The following is a 25,270-nucleotide window of genomic DNA, read 5'->3' as shown; positions in this document are numbered from 1 at the left end:
TGGTAGATCATTCCATCTGGAAGGGGCAGCCCCCTTTAGGATCTTGACTTCCAACAGCAAAATTGACACATTTGTTACCTATGGCATACAATATGATATAGCATGTAATGATTTTTTCAAAAATTATCAGACCATTTATTATTCTAATTTACATAAAACTATTGCATAAAATCAAAATTCTGTGATCTCTTTTCTAAAAAGATCACTGAAATTTAATATATTTTTCTGCTTTACATATAAAATGAAGTGATCTCTTTTCTCATCTGAAATCATTGAGCTGAACAATGACATGCCATGCTCGCTGGACTTACTTCTTGATTTCGGGGGCACAATGGACAAACTCATGGCTCCAGAACTTGAAGTGATGGTTACGGATAAGCTCGATGAATGTGATGAGAAGCCCCCAGGGGTGGGGTCTGTTCACGATCAAGCGCTCCAGTAGCACTCTGCAATATGTAAAGGAAAAGAAGACAAAAAGCATTGGGTCAAAAAAGGAGGAAGTAGTATGCTTTGCAAAAATTTTATGATTAAAGGACTTCACCTTTAATGAACCTAATTGAGCCACATTGTCTTTCAGCTTACAGACACGAGCATTTGCAATGGATTCATTATCAACTTAAAACAAGAAATGTCACTGACAGTGATTCATACTTCCGTGTTATCATGATGGCCTTATGTAAGGACTATGTATCATAACAGCACAGCTTCTGACACACTCAAATATGTCTTACACTTTTCACTCTGATAATAATTTGTATACCAAGACTCAAGAGCATTGGGTCAAAATAGAGGAAGTAGTTGGCTCTGCAAGAATCTCCAGATTTATTGTTATGGCAATTATAAAAAGGATTAAAGACACAATTTGAAAATTGTGTCTTGAATGTCTTCAATCCAAGGTCAATTGTGAACCAAGAGCCTTGGAAAGAACTGAAGAAGTTTTTTCATCTGCAATATTTTATACCCTCATCAAACTTTGTTTGGCTGGGGTAAAGGAAAACTAACCCAGGGGTAAGAGAATGCAGTAGTTTTCTGTAATATTTCAAGAGATTAGTTAAGAAATATAGTACTAACCTTGTGATCTGCTCCTGAATAGCCTCAGTGTTAGCCTCAGCAAACAGGTAGAGAAGCGTACAGCTGAAGTAATGAGTATGGCTGTTAGGGTACCGTAGCTGATTGGCAATGGCATTCAAGAACAAGTAACGACCTGCAAAAAACAAATATAGTAATCACTCAATTCTAAACTTGGATAATAATATGAAATTTAGATGTTTACTTTTAAACTTCTAGACATCCAATGGGTAGAAAATACAAAGTCAACAGGCTCTTACTTTAAACATACTCTATTATCTTTAAATTTCAAACTTTGCAAATAAGTCACTCAGTGAGTTTAAAGTAAGCAGTTAGCTATAATAGAAAGTGATGAAGATCAATACTAAGTCCTATGAGTGGTTATTTTCAAGGAGGTTTTATTTTTTCAAAGTATTTTAAAAAATGTCAACTTCAATATTATGTCCCCACACATATATCAGTGTAAGCAACAAAATTAAACCACTGTAAATTTCTGAAATAAAATAGATGTTGGAATAGAATTTCAAAGCAGTTATGTGAGACTCCTAATATCAAGTTTAAGCAAAGGGGAGGGGGTGGGGGAGAGGGGTATCTGCTCTAGTACCCCTGACTAACCTTCTGTATCAAGATCCACGACCAGGTTCTGGTATATGTCCATATGGGAGGAATGCGTGATGGTGCTCATAGAGGGCGTGCTTCCCTTGCTCTGGATGTAGTTGATGGCTTGCATACCCACGTACAGCACCAGGGCGTTCATCAGGGATACGTTGTAACGTTGACCCGGTTCCTGTGAGACCTGGATATGACTGCGTAGCTCAGAGAGGAAGGTGACAGGGCTACGGGTCTTGATGTAGGAGTCCAGATCCTGAGTGCAAGGAAGGTTCAGTGAATATGAGCAATTAAAAATTAAGGTGGAATAACTTGAGGATATATATATAGGAAGAAACCAAATTGGAAAGTAGACAAAGTGGGTGTAAACCGAATGGCAATCTGCATATACCTAACCTTTTGCCTATAGACTTGATAACATGATCTCATTAAATGTGTGGGTTATAGTTAACCGATAGTTGGAAATGTATCTGTTTTTTAATTTATTCTAGTGGTATAGGTAAAGGAGGTATATATAATTTGACAATCAAACATATTAAATTTGTCATATATCAAATTTACAAAATCTGGAGAAAATCCTGAAAAATCACAATAAATGGGCTCTTGAAGTCTCTCTTTGAATTGTGAATAATGCACAGTGACTTTTGATGGTGGCAAAATTGAAAGACGTTCCATACAGATCTAAAAGTGAAAGTTGTCTTCTGGTAAAGGCATGGACTTTGAACACCTCGTGAATGAGACAGGCGGTAGGGGCCCGTAACACAGAGCAGGGTTCCCACAGAAATTTGAAAACAGAATTCCATGACTAAATTGCTGCTTCCCATGACTTCCCGTGACATCCCGGAGTTATGTAGAATTTTGGATGCCACAAAACTGGGAAAAATGGAAGCCATGATCACCAATTATAATAGCAGAGTATGATCACAGAGTGTGAGAGTTGCGAGACACAACAAACTAAAAAGCTGCAGGTAAATGTAATTCCATGACTTTTCACAAATTTTCCAAATTCCCTGACTTTCCACGACTACAAATTTTTTCAAGGATTTTCCATGACTGTGGAAACCCTGGCAAAGCGCAGTAATCACTGTAGAACATTCTGTTCGATGATTGATTGCATTCACTTCATCGCACAATTGATCATGAAAACAACTGTACGATTAATCGCTAACCTTTGTGTTATGGGACCTAGGTGTTTGAAATGTGGGAAATTTACCTTCTTAAATGAGGCAGGCTGGATGACAGTAACATAGTTGGTCAGGATGCGGGGATGATGAGCAATGTCTGCTAACATGTCAACCTAAACAACAATCATTCATTATAAAAAAGTTCATTCACTTATCCATCAAATTTAAGTCAATCATGTATAACTTCGCAACTATTTTCAATTGTCCTACTTGGTGATCATAGAAGTTTTTCCCCACATATCATTCAAATGTTTTTTATATAAAGATTTCATGATACAATGTAATTCAGTCATTATGTTAGCTCCATTAAGATGGCCAAATTGACTATCATATTCATTTATTTTTTTTGAGGGGCGGGGCTTTATCATAATTGCAAAAGTTCATAAAAAAATAATTATTTTTTGGCATCCGAACGATTAGTAATAAATTTGGTAGCATTGCAACATTACAAAATTTGCACAAAACATAAAAGGGTTGACGCAACAAATAAAAGGGAGAGGTAGGCTAGGGGGGCATTCGGGACCCAAGTCAGTTCAGGAATTTAAGGATCACAGCTAGCACAAACATACATACCTTGAGGTTAGGTGTGAATGGGTCAGGCAGTCTCATGTTACGAGGGAATGCCGATAGGATCAGGTTACGCATCTGGATACAGTTTGGTGGGATGACGTCACAGAAGCCGTAATGGTAATCGCAAAGGAACTCTGGGAAATCGTGTAGAAGCACCAGCAGCACTCTCAGAGTACCCTACAAAATGCATGAAAAAGGGAAAAGAAACAAATTTTGTTATGTTACAAACCAGACAATAGTTTTTGCTGAACCACAATTCGGTGGATTCAAAATACGGTGCGCCATCTATCAGTTGCAGCAGACAGGCCAAAATTCACAATGCACCATGGGAAAAAGTCGACATCTTCTGCATGCGCTAGAACTAAAGTGCATACGATTAGTCAGCACTGGCCGACGCCATCTCAACTGAATATGCTGTTTACAAGGGTCCAGGAGGTGGGAGAGACATTTGCCTGCATATTTCTTTGTGAAATTAAGACCGTTTGGGGTGAATTCTTGCCATATGGTTTTCAGTGATGAAGCATAATAGCCACATTACAGTACACTAGCACTTTGCGCTGCCTGCACCCGCACATGATGTCAACCAAGAAGTTAAAAATTTGGCCTGTTCGCTGCAACCGATATATGGCGCACGACGTTGTGGATCCACCGAATTCTGAGGCCCCTGCTCAGCGCTGCCAACCTGAACAAGAACATTCCAGTAATACTAAAAATCAGTACGAGTTGGCATCTCAGCCCGCTGACCAGACAGTACTAGCCCTTTAAATCTTTGACATTTTTAAATTGAAATTGCAGCTTTCAAACACCATCTGACAAAATATTCTAGAAAGAGTCCGATGGTAATGTTAGATGGCAGGATGCGAAAAAAGGCATTTAGAATGAAATAATTTCCAGGTTGGATACTTACCTTGTAAAGTAGAGCTAGGTGCTTTGGAAGTTCTGCATTGCGCATGAATGGTGTCATGAACTTGAAGAGACCTGTTAGTAGACCAGCATACATCGGCCATCCCTGTACATCAATGAAAAACATTGAATTACAATAATTCATGTCTTCAATGGTAAACTAATCTTTTAATCCACATGTTCAAGGGATTTTAATGGAATTCTAGTAATAACCAATAATAATAATAATAAAAAGTCTGAAAACTGAATAACACTCCTAAAAAGAGTTTGAAAGATGTCTCTAAGCCATGAAAACAAGAAATCATGCACAATCCTACAGTGTGTTGGTTGAAGCCGACATTTGCATGATGATGGATAGTGAGAAATACACCATTTGTCAGGACAAACTTCATCATTCAGACTATTCTGATTGGTCAACTAGGAAGCTGGACTCTAATTGGTCAAAACTGGATGACAAGAAATACAAATCTTTTGCATTGGAGATAACAATCTGAATTTAAATACTCAACACTGCATCATCGCTCTGATGCATTTAGAGTATCACAAACAAGAAAACAACATTTCCATGCATAGGAAGACATGTTTCAAAGTGTACACATTAATACTTGGATGCTTTAAATATATGAATACCGATGAATAATTATAAGAGTAATGATAACTGTATTGACTTCTAAACATGTTCCTTTTTGGGGTTTTATGATTAGATTTAACGATATTAATAAATCTTATTAGTACAAAAAAAGAGAAAACATGGTAATGTGTGGTTTTTACCTTCTGTTGTGGAAGCATGCCCAACATCCTAGCAATAAAGATACGATGTGAGATCAGTTCTAACCAAGCATATACAAAACCTGGTGCTTTAGATGGTCTCAGTACATGAAGAGCATTGCTGAAAAGAATATAGAAAATAGAAATTGAAAGAAACAATGCATATATGATGTGAGATCAGATTTAACCAAGCATATACAAAACCTGATGCTTTAGATGATCTCAGTTAATGAAGAGCATTGCTAAAAAAGAATAAACAAAGCCTGATTGTGACATTATTTTATTACTTGGGTGGAACATCAAACATTTCAAATGGATATTTTCGTGGAATTTATGTGAGACCACTTTTAATCCGTTTAATGCCAATTTGAGCAACTTTATTCATGAAAACCTTCCTGCACTGTTACAATACCTAGGTAAGGGACTTACCAGAAAGCCGACATGACTTGGAAGTTGATGGCCTCTAGGATCTGCTCTGGAGCATTGAGTTCCAAGAGAAGCATACTAAAGATACGATGGTAGGCCAACTGATGAAACTCTGTTTGGCGTACCTCGTGATCCTGAAGCAATACACCTGCTACGATACCCAACACCTGAATAAGAGATAATAATGTGCACCAAACAAATTAGCAAATGAATACAGCAGCAGAATGAAATATTTGTGCACATATAATTACCAGGTAATGTGTATAAAATGATAAAATCCCTACAATGCGATAGGCTCATAATTTATCATATTTTGAAGGACATAGTTGAAAAAAAAAAGGAGTTAGCTGTGTTTCATAGCAATGTCTAAGGTAACTCTGAATATATCTTTTTAACTGAAAGGGTAAATATTTGGGAAATTTCTACTACTTGCTACTGCAGAAACAGGCCTTCAAATCAGAGATATATACAGAAACACAGGAATACTTCATGCCTGCTGACTACATATTTTTACTTTATGCACTGAAGATTGACATCATTATGGCTGCAGACCAGGGCTCCGTAACACAAAGATTAGCGATCAATCGCTAAATGAACAGACCAATCAATATCAATGTTACACGCGCATTTGGTTTAAAATACTGACCAGGGACCAATCAGTGCGGTTCTTTCATATTTGCAATCCATCGCAAACCTTTGTGTTACGGAGCCTTGATAGATTATCTGTACGTATCAGTAGATATTTCTCTAGCCAAAAATCTAACTGGGAATACAAAATATTTAAATAGGGAGCCAACCAGAGGAAACAGTTTATTTCAATATGGAGCCGATCAGAAGAAACAAGTGTAAGGATTACCCTCAGGGGCTATGTATGATATTTCTTGGGCAAGTTCACCTTAACTTCAAAGGGCTATTGATGATATTTCTAGGACAATTTTTCCTTCAAACTTTCCAAGGCTATTTATGATAGCCCCCTCATATTTTGGGCGATAACCTCCGACCTCTCACCTTATTGAGAAGATTGATCTTGGTGACTGGGTTGGTAGCGTCTCCGGAGTGCTTGACGAGAAGCGCGATGAGACGGACAAAGGCATCCAGGGTCTGGAAGCACTTGGCTCTGGTCAGGGCCTGGCTGTGGACCTGTTCCGCCAAGGCCCGGTAGCAAACATCCACACACAGCTCAATGGAGAGCCGGAAGAATCGTGTGATCAGGTCGTCTGTCTTCAGGATACCCTGTTGGTGCATCTGTGTTGCATGAAAGAAAGTAAGAATACAGAGTTAGGGTCAAGAGATAGAGATGTACATTTATATCATGAATGCTGTGGAAGAACTATACATTTCTATCATTCCACCTCCTGCGATAGCTTTTGTACTCGATGTATATGAACAAAAAATGTATCAACTTCAAAAGCAATTTTTTTCACCAAAAGAACAATTAAAAATACTCAGGGATGCCAGCCTCTTAAAAACAAATTGCATTATTTTGATGCATGCAAAAGTATTTTGGGTGAAAAAATAGTATATCAACTTTTTAGCGATAGACACATGAATAATACAATTCAAGGGAATTTCTTTCTTAATGAAACCTGAAGTATATTTATCAAATACCAATGTATACGGAATTCTAGAATAAAAGAACAATTGACATCTGTATATAGTGCATTACAGAATGTTTGGTATCTCTGGAAATAGCTTAAGTTTGCACATATTGCTAATGAACATGAGCATGAACATACCAACTCATAGGGAAAGTACAATACATCGACTCACCTGATTGACAAACGCCGAGAAGGCTTTAGTGCTGTCCTTCCCACCGGCCGGTGAGTAGTACATGTTGACCCACTCCCTCAGGAGGTATTCTGTCTTCTCCCTGAGGCCCGGTGGATCATCAAACTCACGAGCCTGGGAGATACCGGAGTGCATCATGGAGGTCGGGCCGCCGGGTGCTTTGTCCAGAAAGGCAGGGTCGTGGTTCTGTCTCACAAGCTCGATCAATTGAGGTAAGCTGGTAATACAAAGGTTTGATTCTTTATAAGTCTACTTTATCAAGCAATGATGACGGCAGCTCAAAATATCATTTCATTGCAATGAAGTGACATATATCAAGACCAAGACATCCATTGTTTGGTATTTACCTAGTCAATCACAAATAAAAAGATGTCTCATCTAGATATCCAAGATAAAAGATAAAGAGAAAGGGAGGTAGGAGAAAATATAGATGACTGAGGCATAGGTTCACTTGTGTATGGAAAAAAATTGCTTCTTTATTAGTGTGTCTGTGTGTTGTTTCCACCCCCTCCCCCAATCTGGATGTCTATTTTGTTCTCCATCCATTTATTTTCTCCTTCCTTTTCTCTTTCCTAATCTTTACTTCCCCATTGTACTTTTCTAACCTCCCTATCCCTGTCTGCCTCCATCTCTCTCTTTTCTGCTCTTTAACTTTCAATCATCCCCCTGCTTGCTTACCCCTCTGGTGGATTAGGACTCTGCGTTGCAATCCTAGCCAGTACGTGCAGTGTGTTGTAGAGATCGGCCTCATTCAGCACGTTGCTTTGTTTCTCATCGATGAGGAATCGCTTGACTACGCTCATGGCGAAACCAACAGCACCGTAGTTAAGGCCATTCTCCATCGACTGCAAGGAAGAGAGGAAAGAAAATATTTCTTTGAATCATTCTTCATTGTGCATGTGTAACAATGATTATCAGGTATTTTGTAACACAACCATATTGATTGTTGCATGAGAAATCTACATTCATAAAAGGCAAAGTAAACCCTGACATCGATTTCTTTTACATAACAAAGAAACATGAAATAAACATATAAAGCTTTGGTGAAAAACTATCAAAGAATAATAGAGATATGAATTTGTTCAGTTTTAATGATTGATTTCCCAGAAACCAAACAACTGTACTTGTACATTTGATTTCTAATACAAAACGTCTTTTCATACGAGTGTATAAAAATACATATTCACAATTGTCATGATCCATTAATAATGAAATTGATTTTTTTTAGCTTATAGTTCATGAAAATACAGGGGAGTCACTTTACTGTGACATCAAAATGATAAAGGTTCATTGAAATGTTGTATTTTTTTTTTCTAAATCATCACTAAAATTTTACTCTCATTCAGTTACCTTCATATATACCAAATACCAGACATTTTTTTTCATTAGATAGCAAGTCTACCAAGTTTGATGGAGGTGAATCATAGCCCTATGTAAAAGGAATCTCATACAGTTTCTCTGTTTAAATTGTAGGTGAAAGGATAACAATATACAGTAGTAAAAGATTTTCTCTTTGGGGAAAGGGGGGGGGGGGCGGGAATAATTTACAATGAATGTAGAACGACTTACAGTGGCAATATGCATATCAATAGTTTGAAGGTTGACAAGGTGTGTCCTCAGCAGCTGTTCAATGGCATCAAGGTTGTACTTCCTCTCGCTATTCGTCTCACAGACAACTCTGTATTGATAGCAAAGAATAAACATGGCTAATCTGAAGCCTCTCTTAAGTTTTAGTAAATACCCTCCTCCCAATTGTCTGTTGTTATTCCACCTTATGAATTATTATATGTTGGCAAAATATGTGTTTTTATGCATATTATTACAACACACAATGTCTTGGGCGATTCCACACTAGAACTTCAAAAAGATCATAAATTTCAACATGCTTTCAATAAGTCATAAGTAGTGTAATATTTTACTATGATACCTAAATTTTATGAAAATTATGAGTTTTAACCAAAAGTGAAGACAGATATAGTTTTTTGGGGGGAGAACAATGGAATTTTAAATTTTCAATAATTTTGCTCATTGAATAGTTAAGTACAAATTCCACCTGAAACAATTATTTGCAAAGCAAGAGAAGATTTAAAATATTGCAGGTCAATAGAATAATATATCATTGATGGTTCCAAATAATATCTACAACATTTTCATGATCCATAATAGGGGCAGCCCTGATTTTTCCGAACCTATTTTTGGCAATGTCCCGTACGACACATGACAATGCAAAAGTTTTTCCTACAATTTTATTTTTGATGATGCAATTTCATAAAATGAGTTTCTCTTTGTTTGACCCATGGGTGATCGATTTATCCCATAAGGATCTAATTACTGCCCTTCATTTTTCAATTATTGTCCTATTAAAAAATGTCCCGTACGACACACGCTGTGTCGTACGGGACATGTCCCGTACGACACACAATATAATAATGCATCTAATTGCAGGATTTGGATTCAGAAACCATAAATAGTAGGCATATTGAAATTCATTTAATTGATTTAACATAAAGTGAACTGAAAAAGTACTTTGTTTATCTCCATAGAACATGAAATAGGTGATTCCAAACATTTTTATTAATTTCATGTAGGCTTATTCTTTTGTGAATCCCTTCAGCTAAACTGGTGATTTTCACTGATCAGAGCAGGTTAATTTCTTTTCATTGAGCATGAAAAGAAAACTTTTATATTTCAACCTAGCCTGGAAGATGACTTCCTCTTGCATGCTAATGTGGAATTATTATAAGATGTAAAAAAATCATATCAATCATCATGATCATCTATTTGGACTTCCCTTATTGAATATTGAAATATTGAATATTGAAACTCCTTACGTTTTTCAAGTTGTAAAAAAAATCTTGAAAATAAGACAAACCATATGGTTTCATGAAATGCAGATGGGTTTGAAAAAGTAGAACCGCATTTCCTTAGACAAAAAAATTGTGACCAAAAAGGGAAAAAAGTGACAGTTGTGACATATATCATGTAGATATACATTTTATATTAAAAAATCATAACATCATGATCATTTTAGCCCCATAATTTACACAAAGTTTCATTCATTTATTGTTTAAATAGTGTTTGGAAATCATCAATTAGTTCCCTAAAATATAACTTCACACAAAACCTGAAGTTTTTCAGCTCGTAAAAATGCTGTGAACACTTGTACATTTCCCATCATGAAAAAAATTATAACATATTGCTCCCAATTGTATATATTGAGGTTACTTAATTGTATTGTCCTGAATGACTGCTTATTAAAAGATTATTCATAAATAAGCAAGAATTTAGGGGCAATGCTCCTTCTGATTGATAAAAAGTTCATGTTTATTTATTCAGGCTGCCCAGTACAACACGCAGTGCCTGTACAACACACAAGTGTCCCGTACGACACACAAGTGTCCCGTACGACACACAAGTGTCCTGTACGACACACAATTGTCCCGTACGACACATTATTTCGTTTATGATATATTGACAGAAATGTTCACCTAATAGCGGTTTCTAACCTAATGAATGTCTGAGTTTGATGGATTATCATTATCATCAGCCAAATAATGTGATTGAAGAAGTCAAAGTGACATAAAGTAAGAAAGTTTGGCTTCAATTTAGAGATGTCCCGTACGACACATTTTGAATGTCCCGTACGCCACAATGTTCTCGAAAATTATAATTTGCTTTATTTATTCATGAATGTTTATTTTGCTTTCTTTTGTAAATGTGTTTGTTCTTGGGTAATTGAGTGTCAATTTGAGTTCAGTTTCTATGAAATTTATCTGCCCAACTCACAGACTTTTGAGTAAAAACATGAGGTTTCTAAAAAAGCCACTTTTTCTGCATCCGTACGACACATTACTATTTTAAATCTGTATAATACAGGATGTGAATTCAAGTCATGTTAAGTCTTGGTTTTTCTTACACTCTGGTAGTAGTTGACGACCACCTATAGTTACTGGAATATTTTTTGTTTTTTCTTGTCAAAAACTGTCAAATGTTCTCTAAATGTCCCGTACGACACGTATGGAATCACCCTCTTGTTGGTTTAGCCAAAATATGACTTAGTCCCTCAATGTACAAATTGATGTTTGTAGCTTAACAATGACTGAAATTTAAGAAATTAATCTGATTAAAGGTGTGAGATGTGAATTTTGGCAACTTTTTGTAATGCCCCCCCCCCCATATTGCTGGTTAACCATGACTATCCATTTAGAAACATTTTACACCAAAAGAATATGTATTGACTCGGGGACCTAGTTAAATTTAAGGTTTGTTTTAAGTTTGGGTTAATGATAAAAGAATTTCCATAAGAACAAATGAATTTGAATAAATGTTATATTTTGATACTATCAAGAAAGATTATGACATACCTCGTGACCTGTTTGTTTGTCCACTGTGGACCATAGGCCCTCTGATCTTGAAGAGACTTGAGAACTAGAATATGTGCATCTCGGTAGCGCAAGGCTGCATTAGGGTCTAGAGAACTTACTGTGTAGCCTTCTAGAAGACCTTCAACAGCCTAGGGAGATGATCAGAAAACAAAGTATGCAGTGACGAGTCAGTTTAAAGTATATCCTTGGAACCAATTCTACAAGTTTTGGAATAATACCATTTGTTTAAAATGACAAAGCACTTCACATTTGACATTAAAAAGTATGAACTATGTTGTTCATTCTAGATTTTCTGATTAAAATTACTAGCTGATTTTTTTGCAAATTGTATATTATTTAAGCTTTCTTTCCATATAATTAGGATGTAAAATGTAGAATAAATACTGAATAAATTGGCTAAACAGAGTTTTCTGTATCTCAATAGTGTGGAATTTCCTCAAGAACTTTATTTTGATTACTAGGTCAAATAGCCATAACCAAATAAAAAAAAAAATCATATTTAATATAACACACAAAAGAGAAATAGTGAGTAGATGACCTCATCGATTCTGTCATCAAATAATAATGAAATAAATAATGAACGCATGTTATCATCTGAATATAATTCCTCACCTTTTGGAGGCAAGCAAGAGCTGTGACAATCTCCCTGGAGTTCCTGGCTACCATGACTGATTCTAAGAGAGCATGTAAGATCTGGACATGCTGGGATTGAGGCATCACTTGGTTGATAAACTGAAGATGTTGATCGATCTCCGTGATGCACTTATCATAGATCTGTGTGATCTCATCAACAGCATATGACTGCAAGATAAAAAAAGCATAGAATTCATTAATTCAAGACATAAAACCCTAAGTTATCTAAAATGTGATGCTAACTGTAAATCACAGTACTGATGATTGTCCAGATTCTCTCAATCTGAGCTCCAATATTGCTCATGATTAAACCGTTCATTCAACTAAGAATAATTCATGGTTTATTTTTGGTTGGTCACCACAAAACTGGAACCTTCAGTATGAGAAATGTAATCCACCCAGAACAAGGTCAAATTGTAATGTGCTAGTTGTTAAAAAAACACAACTTTTCCCCCCATAAATAGATGATATGGATATATTTGAGATCAAAAGATATAAATCATAAAAGATAAAAATCATATATAAACACAGATTTGTTGATCATTTAAACATGTAAACATAATATATATCAATGTTATTATTTCCACAACATAAATATTCATACAAGAAAAAAATAACAAAACAAATAAACACATGAAAGGTAATGACATCGTATAAACAAAAATTTCATGTAATCTTTTGAATAAAACAATAGTCGATAGTCCTTTTTCCACATTAGACTTGATACAAGATTTCATATCAAATAATAAATGAGATAAATACCTGGGTGAGTTTGGCTAAAAACCCTGGTGGTTGGTTTGCTTCTGGTGTAGGTAGGAATCCTGGAATGCTACGAGCAAACTCTTCATAGACGGCTATCTGACCTTGAGGGACTCCTCCAACCTGAACAAAACAAATAAACATGGAATAATTTATCAGGAATTTTACAAAATTACCTTAAGAATTATCAAAGCACAAAAAAACTGATGGACTGACACCTAGGCAGGACATAAGAAATACATAAGAAATATTGTGTTACCAAAGACTGAAAATCAATCATTTTTACTTTTATAACTAAATTATCTTTACATGTTACATTTCAAACCTTCAATCTATGATTCAATCTATGAAGGACTGTGGAAATCAAATTACAAAGCAGGAGATCTCAACTTTCTTGCTTCAATTTATCAGCATGTATGGTTGTTTTGCATTATGTATGGGTGAAACCATATTTATTCTGTTTATTTGCAACATGTAATTACTTTGCTGGACAGTCAGCGATCAAGCCCCAGCTCCAACTTTCTTCAACAGGCTCTTGGCATTATAAATCGTTATTGATATTAACAAGTTGATAAAGCATATAATGGTGTTTTGGGGTGAGAAAATTCATCATCGTCACCACCACCACCAATGAGCATCAATTCAATGAATACAAGGTGCCTCCCTTGTCCTCTGAAAAAGATGGGGAAAACACACTACAGATGTTCACACTTCTCACCTTGAGTCTAATCTGTTCTGGCATCCTCTCAGCCTGATAGGTAAGAACCACCGGATCACAGTAGCGACGATTCTCGTTCCTCGCATGCTTCCTCAGCTCAATCTCTGTGGCAAGTCTGCGGTCCATCTCAGGAATGGCCTTCTCTACAGCACACTTCTGAATGAAGCAACAGGCCAGTTCTACGTTGTCGTTGGCAACCACAGATGCTGCCTGTTCTATCAGCTCCTTCTGCTGTGGAGTACCACCCTGAGAAAAACAACAAAAGATGTTGGATGAGTGATCAATGATGCCACATAGAATAGATGGAAAATCATCTAAAATTGGCCCTTTTGCACCTACAAAATTTGTTTTCAGGGGTCCGTGGCAGAAAGAGTTGCAATAAATCGCAACTCCAAAAATCATGTGCAACTTGATTTTCAACCAATCAACAGCGCGCATTTGGGACTTGCGATTGATTTTTTTTACTTGCATTTAAATGCAACTCTTTCTGCAATGGGCCCCAGATCCCCATAACAGGTTGAAGAGTAATAATTCTTACAATCTAACAAGTGGAATCCATGAGATGATAGGGATGTTGATGCTTCATAATAAAAACAGATGTTCTCATAAGTGTAAGAAGAGGGCACAGTAACACAAAGACACCATCAACAGTACAATTAAGTTTAACCATACGTCTATTGAAAACAATGTACAAAAGTTATAATCAATCACAAATATTGATTGCATCTATTCATGTTACAGCATAAAACGGTAAAACTAACATTCATTCAGCCAGATTCAAAAGTCAATAACCCACTGGAATGCTTGGAGGTCACAGATTCAGTTTTCATTTGTAAATGTGTCACTATTTGCATATAGAAGAATCAGTTTACCTTGAGAGCTGCTATACAGGATAGTTTGAAGTTGTTGATGATACTGAAGATGAGAGGTTCATGGCAGGTGATCATGGCCATACCAGCCGTCAAGTTCCGCACCATGTGGTGAGCAGCAAGACGCATACGATTCTCCTCAGGATCTAGGGCAAAGTCCTGGCAGAACAACCAAGAATGAGAATTATTTTGGAATTGAAGACAGATTTAAGGCATACTCTCATTAACGTCATTAAGGCCCTTTGAACATTAATATATTCAGTTGTATATCAAAAAGCATATAACAGTGACGATGAAGAAAAAAACTGAATTCAAAATGGAAAAATAGGCAAATTTATCAAGACCCAACCTAATTTCTATTTGCTTTTTTTACCAGCAAATACAAGATTCTCGAAAGCATCTTTCACATGACATATGATTTATCACATAATTATTCATTTCATTTCACAATGAATACAACTTTGAAAATAGTTTATACATTAACTATAACTTAATACAGGCTTTAAATTTGTGAATGATTAGTACATGAATTCGAAGACAATTAAGGTGTTGATAAGAACTAACCTTCTTGACGATTTGTTCACAGGTGCTGAGAGCTATCTTGATGGATCTATCAACCACTGGATGCACTAGCTCCTGGACTGCCCTCTCAACAGCTGGGCGTACGCAGTTACGCAACTGAGGGTGGGCCTGGAAGATCGCCAACTGTCAATGGTGATTAGAAAGAAGTTAAATACTTTTTGCTCTGTTACCTCTCCAAGATAATAAATATATCATATTTCCGTTCCTGTAAGAAAAGTAGTCTCTCAACTTCTGCAGATCTTCCAAGAATTGTCAGTCAAGGAGGGAGAAATTATTTGAGACACAGCCTCTTCCTCCCCAGACTTATTTAGATGGAATGGGTGACATAAGTGTCTGACAGCTGGAAAACAGACTTTACCAAAAATTGTGGCAAAGGCTTCTCTGCGATGCAGATGGCCAAAGTATAGATTCAGTGACATGGGTGCTATCACTTTTTTAAATTGGATCAAGTTTGAATTCGATCCATCAAACAATTCTTTATTCATCTTGAGAATAAAAACGAAAGAGAAAATGATGGACAATGCCTCCAAAGAATAAACTCATGTGATAGGAAATAAAATAAAACATTCTAAAATGTTGGCAGACTACACCACACAGGAATACGTGAGAGTGTAAACGATGAGCAATGTTTACTGACCTGTGCATTGACGGATGTAAGAGGAGCGATTCCTGTCAGGGCTGACGTGTTAAGATCTTGGAAGCTAAACTGAGGAACAGGTGCAGGTGTGGCAGGCAATGATGGAGTAGGCGGTGTAGGAACAGCTGAAGCGATCCCTATAAAAAAAAAAATTTATCGTATATCAGAAAGACAGTACAGTACAATATGATAAAGTACTACTTAAATTATGTATTTGTAAGGCGATGCATCACCTGATTTACTAGAGCTCTTGTGACTTACATTGTATGAGTTGGCTTAACATTCTACCAGAGAATAATGCAGTTATACTTGGCAATACATGCCTACAATTTTCTTTCAGGTCTTACTTAGTTGTTTCTTCATGCAATGTTGCTTTCTTTCGTGTTGGAATATGCTTTAACCTTCATGTTATGTGCTGTGTTGGCATTGCTTCTTTTAGTTAAGTATAGATAAATGCTCTTTTTAGTTGATCTGAACTGCAGCAAACCACTTATATAAGGTTTATTGCTAATCAGGACCGCAATGCGTTATGGGATCTAAAAAATGCATTATGCGATTATAGGATTATAGGATCGAAAAGAGAGCAATAAAGCTAGCTCCGCGCATGCGCACTACGGACAATCCACAGTGCCATGCACGGAGCTAGCTTGATTGCCCCCTTTTCGATCCTATAACGCATTGCAGTCCTGAATAGCGATAAACCTTATTGGCCTATTTGGGATTCTCCTCAAAGGAATTGCTGTTTACAGCTGTTTAATCCGAGAGAGGCAACTGTTAACAATTGCATTATTCACATCACATATTACACTGTATACTGCTCTTTGTACAAAATAAACCCAACCAATCAATTATCTCACAAAGTACCTAATGAAGTGAATGAAGGATAGTGTTTCTTACCTTGATCACCTACAAGTGAACTGTTGGGTACGGTAGGAAGGGGCACGGCCAAGCCACCTACTGATGAAGGGGGGTTATCCTGACCCATACCCACAGAGATACCAAACGCCCCACCCTCCATGAACTTCTTGGAAGTCGTCAACTTGTGCGGGATGAGACCGACCATCTCCAGATCCTTCAGGTACATACCAGGCTTCAAGTCCTGAGATTTATGACAAATTGAATGTGTTTTTTTAAGCGTTTAATGAGAAAAAAAAAGTTTTCTGAGGAACTTTGATGGTTTGTAATACAAAGGTTCACAAATGATCGGAGGACTCAATTTGGAAATTTATTCCATCTAACATTATGAGCGATCAATTAATCAATCAAGGAAACTTACATAAACATATTAATGAGGGTTTGGCTATAATCCATAGATTATTTGATTGATTTTTCATTGATTTTATAACATTTTGAAGTTTAGGGTTTGTGGTGTCATGTGTGAACATCTGTCCCATTCATTATAAATTCTATTATTTTCAAATTTTTTTTACTAATTCATCATGACTGAAAATATTGTATTATACAAACGAGATTGAAATAATGACTGTATGAGATATTACACCCAATGAACAGGTACAATTACTGTCAATATTTTGAAAATTAGAAAAATCATACCTGATTTTATTATTTCCGAGAACAACATTGATGTCAGGGTGAACTCCCCAGTTAATATATCAAATAATTTAGAAGCAAGGAAAACTAGAATAGATATGATAGATTTCTTTAGTAAGTTTATTGTTGTAGGTAGATGTATTTAGGAAACAACAAAACCCCAACTCTACCATGCAATGAAAAAATGAAGGGGAACTGAATTCAAGGATTCAGAGGTGATATCAGGGAACGTTTCATGAAAAAAGTTGTCAGACGTTTCATCCAAAAAGTCCTTTTTATTCAACAATACACTGTTACCCATAGTAACAGTGCTTCTCAGCCATTAAAATCAAGGAAAGTTGTCAGATCCGACAACTTGTCAGACAAAAATATTGATGAAAGCTCCCCTGACATCTGTTTTGACAAGATGTAATTCATTTATGTTGGAGACTAGGAAAGGTTATGGAGGGGGAAACTTACATCCATGGTGATACTGAAGGCTTTGCAGAGAACTTCTACTTCAAACTTGAGGTTGAGTTTGAGATTGGGTTCCTGGTGAAGCTCCGCCAGGACATTCATGATGGCCATCGTCCAGGGGTTAGGAGGCTTGAAGATGCGACTCTTTGTGCAAGACTCAATCACTTTGGCCACAAAGGGCACCACGTACAAGAGTTCAGCCTGGCCCTTGTGGTAGGCCTCTAGGATAAGGGCTTTCATATCCAGATCCTGGAGGAAAGGGATGACAGGATTGTGATATTACACAGAAGAGGAATATCAAAATACCAATTAGGAGTAAAGTTAAGAGAATTAAGTTATGGATAACCCCATAGAGAAATCGTGATATAAACATTAATTCCAAATTCATAGAGTTGAAAGAATGAACAGAAACACAATTAGTTTTCTATATACATGTAAACATACATAATTCAATGTTATATAATGATTAACAACAATATAAAGATGTCAACATTGGCTAATAGTATATAAGAAAGGTAAACTCTCTTATAAAAAGAGCAATTTCATATTGACAGTATATATACTAATTTACCAAACTGTTCAAGAAATAATTAAAAAAAATAATCCTCCAGGTTTTAAGTGAAAGAGATAATAAGAGACAAGATTAAGAAAGTTAAGGAATGCAAAATTGACATTGATATGCTCCTATGAAGATATAGAAAGATGAGACTGTACTTACCACTTGTAAGATAGGTTTGTTCTTTGCTAAAGTGAGTTTTCCAAGCCAATGTCCAAGATTTTTCAAAAGGGTCCTATCTGAGAAGTTTGAATCACTTTTACTGGATGCTAGCAGCACCTGAAATTCAGATGTACAATACCAATTAAAATACATAAATTCTTTGAAGTTTTCCATGGTATACATTCTATTAAAAAAACAAAAACAATAACGCCACTAATATCATTACCAAATGAGAAAGTAAACAACAAATCTGAATTCCGAGTGCCTTTCAATGAATACCACGTTTAAAAGCACATTAATTGGTTTACATGTATGTCTGTATTTTGTACCATAGAAATCAAAATGAAATACTAAACAGCTTCCAAGTTCAACTGATCTGCGATTCAAAATATATATCAGAAGACAAAACCAGACTTGAGGCTTACCCCGATATTCCTGTAGGTTTCCTTTAGCACCAGGTCTGCCAGCTTAGCGAGTTTGATCTGATCTACAAAGTTAGAGTAGAGTGTGTGGAAGTTTGTCTCGATGCTAGCCCTCTTCAGGACCAGGTAACGAGATATCCACTCAAGATGTTCCTCCAAACAAAGCTCCTTCATTTCTTCACACTGCAAACATGAAATGAAAATTCAAGAAAGAATGCATTTAGTAAAATCAAATACAGATCAACAACTTCTTGTTGTTCTTCTCAAACCATCCATTATCCCACACAGTGACCTATCTAATTGCTTGTATTCGTTTGTTCTTTCAGATGTTCTTACACCAAAAGCTTGCTGTATATGGCTAATTTCAGAAAATACTCAACTTTTGTCGCTCTCCATTTTTTGCAATTTTTTTTCCTAAAGTCATAATAATATGTAGGCATTACAACTTTTCATATAAGCTAGAAAACAGAGAAGAATAATTTCAAGGCAGTTCAACATACACAGAGTTGAAAGTACCTACTTCTTGAAGCTACCTATAGTGAAATTTGAATGCATCCCTGCAGACATCATTTTCTCCTGGCATATGAATTTTTGTTATAATCATGCAATCCACAGCCAAGATCTTGGGATTTTGCCTCACCCAGGACTGACAAGAATAAAAGAAACCCAGAGCTATTAGAGCAGGGGTTCTCAAATGGTGGCGCGCGCGCCACTTGTGGCGCACCGAACCTTGCGGAGTGGCGCTTGGGAGCCGGTATAAAAAATAAAGGAAAAATAAGGGAGAAAAAATGTATCTACCAGTAACCTGGCAATAAGGTTTTGGTGATCATTTTAATACAAAGAGAAAATAAAAACTCTTTACTTGACACTTAATTGCTAATTGATTTCCTAAAATGTTGTCCAATTTAGCACTCGATAACCCCGATAATGGAGGATCGATGGTGTTCTCCTTTTTATTTATTCTATACGCTGTACAAAGTTTATGTGCCACACAAGTGATTTGAAAATCCCGTTTGTAGGATTTCTATTTCAACGGCGAGAAATTTTCGCATTTCCAGAGTATACGTTTTGGTTCAGAGTTAAGCATAAATATGAAAATACTTACCATGATTTTCTTATTTACGAGATAACTGGATATACCCATTTGATTTGCTAGTTCATTACGATGAACCTGCGTGCCGAATATAGAGTACACAATTTTTCCTGCGCGCGCGCTGCATCTCCCTACCAACGCACTATCCCAAGATCGTCGCGCAATTTGGCGTCCATTTCCTCTCATGAGCCTGCGGGCAAGACATGTTGTCACACAAGGCGAGGGGTAGGAGGGAGGGTTCAAATGGGTATATCCAGTTATCTCGTAAATAAGAAAATCATGGTAAGTATTTTCATAATTTACATCAATAACTGGGATATACCCATTTGATTTGCTAGACCAACACGGATTCAACGTGAAGGGAGGCATGTCTAGACTAAGAAGTGCGTTAAAATAGGGAGATGAAGACACAAAGGCCGTTGCCTTACGGACAGGGGAGGCGATAAAGCCTCATGTGAAGAAGTCCTTAAGAGCAAGGAGTGAAGGAAAGAGGGGCGTCAATAGACGGACCTCGAGAAGTCGTGAACGACGATTCCAAGAAAGAGCCCAAGAAGAATGATACTAAGTATCATGGGCCCTCGGCCTAGTGTCAGGAGAACAACATCACCAGCTGACTAGAGCGTAAAATTCGGAATTTGTTGAAATTTTCAACAAGAATCGTGATCGGAAAACTGTAGCTTTAAGGCTCAGTAAGTGATCCATCGAACAATCTGAGAAGGCGAGAGATCTCAGAAGCCTCCGCGTGGGAGAAAGCGCCCAGAATTCGATATCCGTCTCAAATGCGTGAGGGCAGAACATCTGCAGAATTCTGATAGAGAGCTGTGGCAGAAAGTTACTAGCGGTCCGAAGGGGACTAGGAACGACGGAGAGTAGGGATTTAAGAAAACCACTCGTAAGGCAGTCAAGGGTCGAGAAAGCGACTGAGTGCCATCCTTTTAATAAGAAATACCGCGGACCTGCTGCCTATGTAGAATAAAGCAGTCTGGTTAAAATAGCTCAACCGGGCGTGTCAGAGAAACAGCGCGGTACACATCACGACAAAAGTGTGATAGACCGAGTGATCGAGAGAGAACTCAGGATCCCCTTTCTCCCGTACTGATCGAAGCACCCATCTGAGGGTGCAGTGCCCGCGGTGGAAGAGGTGGCTTGGCTCAAGCCACCATTGCCGAGAGAGCCCGTGAGGCTAGGCTGCGATGGATGACCGCCGGGCGGGGGAATCCCTAGCAGCAGCAAGTGTACGCCAGAGGGAGCTGGCGAAAAGTCTCTGTCATGATCATACGTGAAGGCGACAATCAAGAGATGTTCTAACGAACAGACATCGCCAGATATGATACCTCAACAGTACGTTCCCAACGGAATCGAATGAGGTAGCAACGGCCCTGTCCTATCAAGTTAGGGACGGAAACTGGCTAAGAGTGTCGATGTCCTCGCTTGAAGAAACAAGCGAAGGAGGGAGACTTGAGGAAAATAAACACAAAAATTTCCATCAGTCTGCGGTGAGAACCAGTTGTTTATGAAAACAGCCACAAGGCCTGGTCTCTCAGGTGATCGTAAGAGCAAGCACCGCCGGCGCCGGTTGCGGCAGCGTGGAACAGTCCGATATCGGAGAATAAGGAGTTCCAAAAAGCTGCGGGGGGCGGCAAAAATGACGCCCTAAGCAGTGGGGGATGAGCATCTAAGTTTCTAAAAGAAGAACTCCAGTGAAGTAAATCACTTACATGGAGAGACTCATCCGCAGTCGGCCCGAGAAAAAGCGGGTCGTAGTGATTGTGGTTAGGTAGGCATAAGCATACATGCATCCACGGTTACATCATCCTCGGTCGTGCGGTGACCATGGCCACATGCATTGCATGGAGGGAGGATGAAAGCAGCATGCGAGGTGACTCGAGTGTGCCGAGTGAAAAAGCTTCTAAATAAGAAGACGATTCGACAAATGGGCACGGTAAGACATCCACCGTAGACCACTCCACACAAGGAGGAAACGGCGGAGACGCCCGCAAGCTTGACCCACATAGAGAGCAGTCTATAACATAGACTGTTAGAGCTCGACCGATGGTCTGAAGGCGTACTGTTTGGTGTAAACTCGCCGACCCGGTACGGTGGGTGTGCCCAGAAAATAGGCATAGAATGCCGACAGAGAAGTCTGGGGCTTTAAACAAGCTTGAACGCACGTACATAGCCAATAATCTCATGAGATGTACGGCGGTTTCTTTCCTCCGAGATGATGCTTACCCGACCGGGAAGGACTCGGGGAACAGCTGTGAATGTCAACAGGAGGGATATCTAGCATATGAAAAGCTGATTCCCTCCAGGTATTCGGTGCGGGTGCTTTCGGCGGTGTCCGGCTGGACGACCGGTGATGGCAGCTCGGGCAGGGCTCGAACGAGCCGCCCGAATACGAGACAATAGGTTAACATAACCATAATGCACCGGGTGGTGAAGGCGTAGCGATTACTAAGCACAGGAGAACTTTAAATCGCCGTGACATTCAGATCCGATATACATACTCATAAGTTCGGAGAGCTATGAGGTAGTGAGACATACCGCTGAGCGGTGATGGTGCTCATATCGGAGTCGCCCTCTCTTCAGCGGCGATCGCTGGAGGACGGGTGTCTGTACTAGCCCTGACTCTGGCCTTGCAAGGGTAGGAGCTAAGTAAGACAGGGCACCCTTACTTTCGAATAGAAAGTGAGGTTCAGGCCAGAAACCGACGGTCCCGTCGCCTGGGCGGACGGACCGCGGACGTGATAGGTTGCCCCCTCAAAGCAGCCAAACATTCTCACGAGAGAAGTGCGGCATGCGGTATGTAAGAGATTCTTACCTCCAATCTACGGGCCCGCTTAGGGGGTAGAATGGAGAGTTACCGCTGAAGGAGTCGTCGCCGTACGTGGGCTTGACGTAGAGGGCGAATTCGGGAGTAACTGCATAAAAAGGGGAATACCCATGCAGGTAACTCGCCGATGGCTCCCCGGAGTGCGGGTTGGCGAGAGAAGTCTCAATCCGCTCAATACCCGACGCCAGCAATAAGACCGCGGCGGTCTTATAATGACGGAGAACACGAGGATAAGAACCCGTAATGCTCGGGGACGCATAGATGCAGCCTGAACGGATGCAAAGTCCAGCCGTCGGTCACCGAGAGCTTGCCGACATATTGATGCTTGAAAGCCGTATGTCGGAAGCACCTGCATAGAAACGGGGGTCACCGTGTAGGTGAACAGCGTTTCAATAAATGCCCGGTGTGAGAGGACAGGTGATTGCTTGAGCCGCACAGTGCTTAGCAAGGCGGCTGAAGCTGATATGAAGCGTGGGTGAATTACCCGCACTGCTCATGGGAGTATGTGCGACGCCTGACCCACAAATATCGGGAGTCTGGTGACATAATGGAGGGCGATGCCCGTATGTCGATAACACCTGTGTATTAGCGGGGATTTCCCTTGCAGGTGCGTGAGCCGGCGAATCATGAAATCGCCGGTGACTCTCCGAGGTGCAAGATGGCGAATGTCTGCTTAACCTGCCCGGTGCTCGACACGGCGGTTTTAGCTGACAGGGAGCATGAGGATAAAGATCCGTGATGCTCGAGGGCGTTCTGTTGTAACATGAAGTTACGACGCATGGCCATCGGCACAAGAATCAGAAAGAAAGGTCTGCCCGCAAAGTGGGATTAGCGACCTAGACTTTCTTCTTGTTATTCCTCTTCTGTGCGGCCCCCGCCGGGGGGCAGAAGAGGGAACAATCATCGGGAGTCTGGCGACATAGTGGCGGGCGACGCCCGTATGTCGATAGCACCTGTGTATTAGCGGGGATTTCCCTTGCAGGTGCGTGGGCCGGCGAATCATATTGCCGGTGACTCTCCGAGGTGCGAGACGGCGACTGTCTGCTTGACCTGCCTGGTGCTCGACACGGCGGTTTTAGCTGACAGAGAGCATTAGGATGAAGATCCGTGGTGCTCGAGGGCGTTCTGTTGTAACATGAAGTTACGACGCCTGGCCGTCGGCACAAGAATCAGAAGGGAAGGTCTACCCGCACAGCGGGGTTAGCGACCTAGAATTTCTTCTTCTTCCTCTTCTATGCGGCCCCCGCCGGGGGGCAGAAGAGGGTATAATGATTGGGAGTCTGGTGACATAATGGCGGGCGACGCCCGTATGTCGATAGCACCTGTGTATTAGCGGGAATTTCCCTTGCAGGTGCGTGAGCCGGCGAAACATGATATTGCCGGTGACTCTCCGAGGTGTGTTGGATGGCCGGTGTCTGCTTGATCCGCTCGGTTGGTAGTACCGTCGGCTGAAGCAGGCAAGCCTGGGGGTAAAAACCCGCAGTGCTGGAGGGCACTCTAGATTAGCTTGAGAAGCTGAGAGGCCTGGCCATCAAAAGAATCAGAGGACAGACCGCCCGACGGAGCGGGGCTTACGTCTGTGGTTCTCCTCTTCTTCTTTTCTTCTTCTTCGGTTGCTCCGGCGCCGGAGCGGAAGAAGGGACAAGAGGCTGGGCTGCGCCTGTCTTCCTCTCCTTAGCTCTCCCACGGGGAGAGCTAGCCGAGCGAGAGGAGGCGTCGGCCGAATCTGATGGCGTCAGATTGAATTGAGAGTCCGACACGGTCGGACTCAGGTGCCTCTTCCGACTAGGGGCTGGTAGCCCTTTGCCGACGCTCCCTAGAGGGGTCTTACACGGCATCGAGCCTAGTCTTTGCCGGGTGGAGAGACCCGTGCTCTCCCCCCGGACTTTAGGTGACCCGATGGCCGGTGGGTCTGACAGCCCTAGAGGAGTCGCCGTTTTCTGTACTAGTGCGACGCTCCCCAATAAGGTTCAGGTTCCGGGACGGAAGCCTTGGCCATCACCGTGCGGGCACGTGGTCGCAAATCCACGGTTCCACCCTTATTAAGCGGGACACGTGAACGCGCGTCCACGGTTCCACCCCTTTGAGAGCCCACGGGGCTCTGACTCTGTTCTCGCTATCTATACTACCTGTGGTGGGGGATAAGACCCCGGTGTCGGGCCCCGAAACAGCAGCCGCCTGAGGCTCTTCAGAAAGAGAGTCCGAAAGGCTCATTATTGCCGTAGGGTGATCTAGTAGTAAGATAGAAAAAAAAAAGAGAAGCAAAGGGGGTAGGGGGGGGGGAACAAACCCCAACCC

The 25,270-nt window shown here is 39.8% G+C and overlaps 1 protein-coding gene across 3 annotated transcripts in view; it reads right to left on the bottom strand.

The window, feature by feature from the left end:
• Positions 1-25,270, bottom strand: part of LOC121408335 (CCR4-NOT transcription complex subunit 1-like) — a 64,058-nt gene that overhangs the window by 2,460 nt on the left and 36,328 nt on the right. For 2 of the 3 annotated variants that reach the window (XM_041599767.1, XM_041599766.1), the window contains exons 23-45: positions 19,050-19,229; positions 18,625-18,741; positions 17,910-18,155; positions 16,797-16,998; positions 15,900-16,036; positions 15,245-15,385; positions 14,684-14,839; positions 13,812-14,057; positions 13,097-13,216; positions 12,314-12,502; positions 11,681-11,829; positions 8,886-8,994; positions 7,995-8,161; positions 7,299-7,533; positions 6,537-6,773; positions 5,532-5,695; positions 5,106-5,223; positions 4,339-4,440; positions 3,435-3,608; positions 2,891-2,974; positions 1,684-1,933; positions 1,072-1,204; positions 312-446 (exon numbers count right to left, since the gene is read on the bottom strand). In XM_041599767.1, the coding sequence (XP_041455701.1) occupies positions 312-446; positions 1,072-1,204; positions 1,684-1,933; positions 2,891-2,974; positions 3,435-3,608; positions 4,339-4,440; positions 5,106-5,223; positions 5,532-5,695; positions 6,537-6,773; positions 7,299-7,533; positions 7,995-8,161; positions 8,886-8,994; positions 11,681-11,829; positions 12,314-12,502; positions 13,097-13,216; positions 13,812-14,057; positions 14,684-14,839; positions 15,245-15,385; positions 15,900-16,036; positions 16,797-16,998; positions 17,910-18,155; positions 18,625-18,741; positions 19,050-19,229 (3,791 nt within the window). Of the gene's footprint in view, positions 1-311; positions 447-1,071; positions 1,205-1,683; positions 1,934-2,890; positions 2,975-3,434; positions 3,609-4,338; positions 4,441-5,105; positions 5,224-5,313; positions 5,345-5,531; positions 5,696-6,536; positions 6,774-7,298; positions 7,534-7,994; positions 8,162-8,885; positions 8,995-11,680; positions 11,830-12,313; positions 12,503-13,096; positions 13,217-13,811; positions 14,058-14,683; positions 14,840-15,244; positions 15,386-15,899; positions 16,037-16,796; positions 16,999-17,909; positions 18,156-18,624; positions 18,742-19,049; positions 19,230-25,270 lie in introns of those variants that run through there. The other variant, XM_041599768.1, reaches the window with a different exon arrangement.

This window comes from Lytechinus variegatus, chromosome 2, assembly GCF_018143015.1.
Source record: "Lytechinus variegatus isolate NC3 chromosome 2, Lvar_3.0, whole genome shotgun sequence".
In the NCBI taxonomy this organism is placed as follows: Eukaryota; Metazoa; Echinodermata; class Echinoidea; order Temnopleuroida; family Toxopneustidae; genus Lytechinus; species Lytechinus variegatus.
Note: the sequence above shows the minus strand (reverse complement) of the source record. Positions and strands in the feature narration are given on the sequence as shown.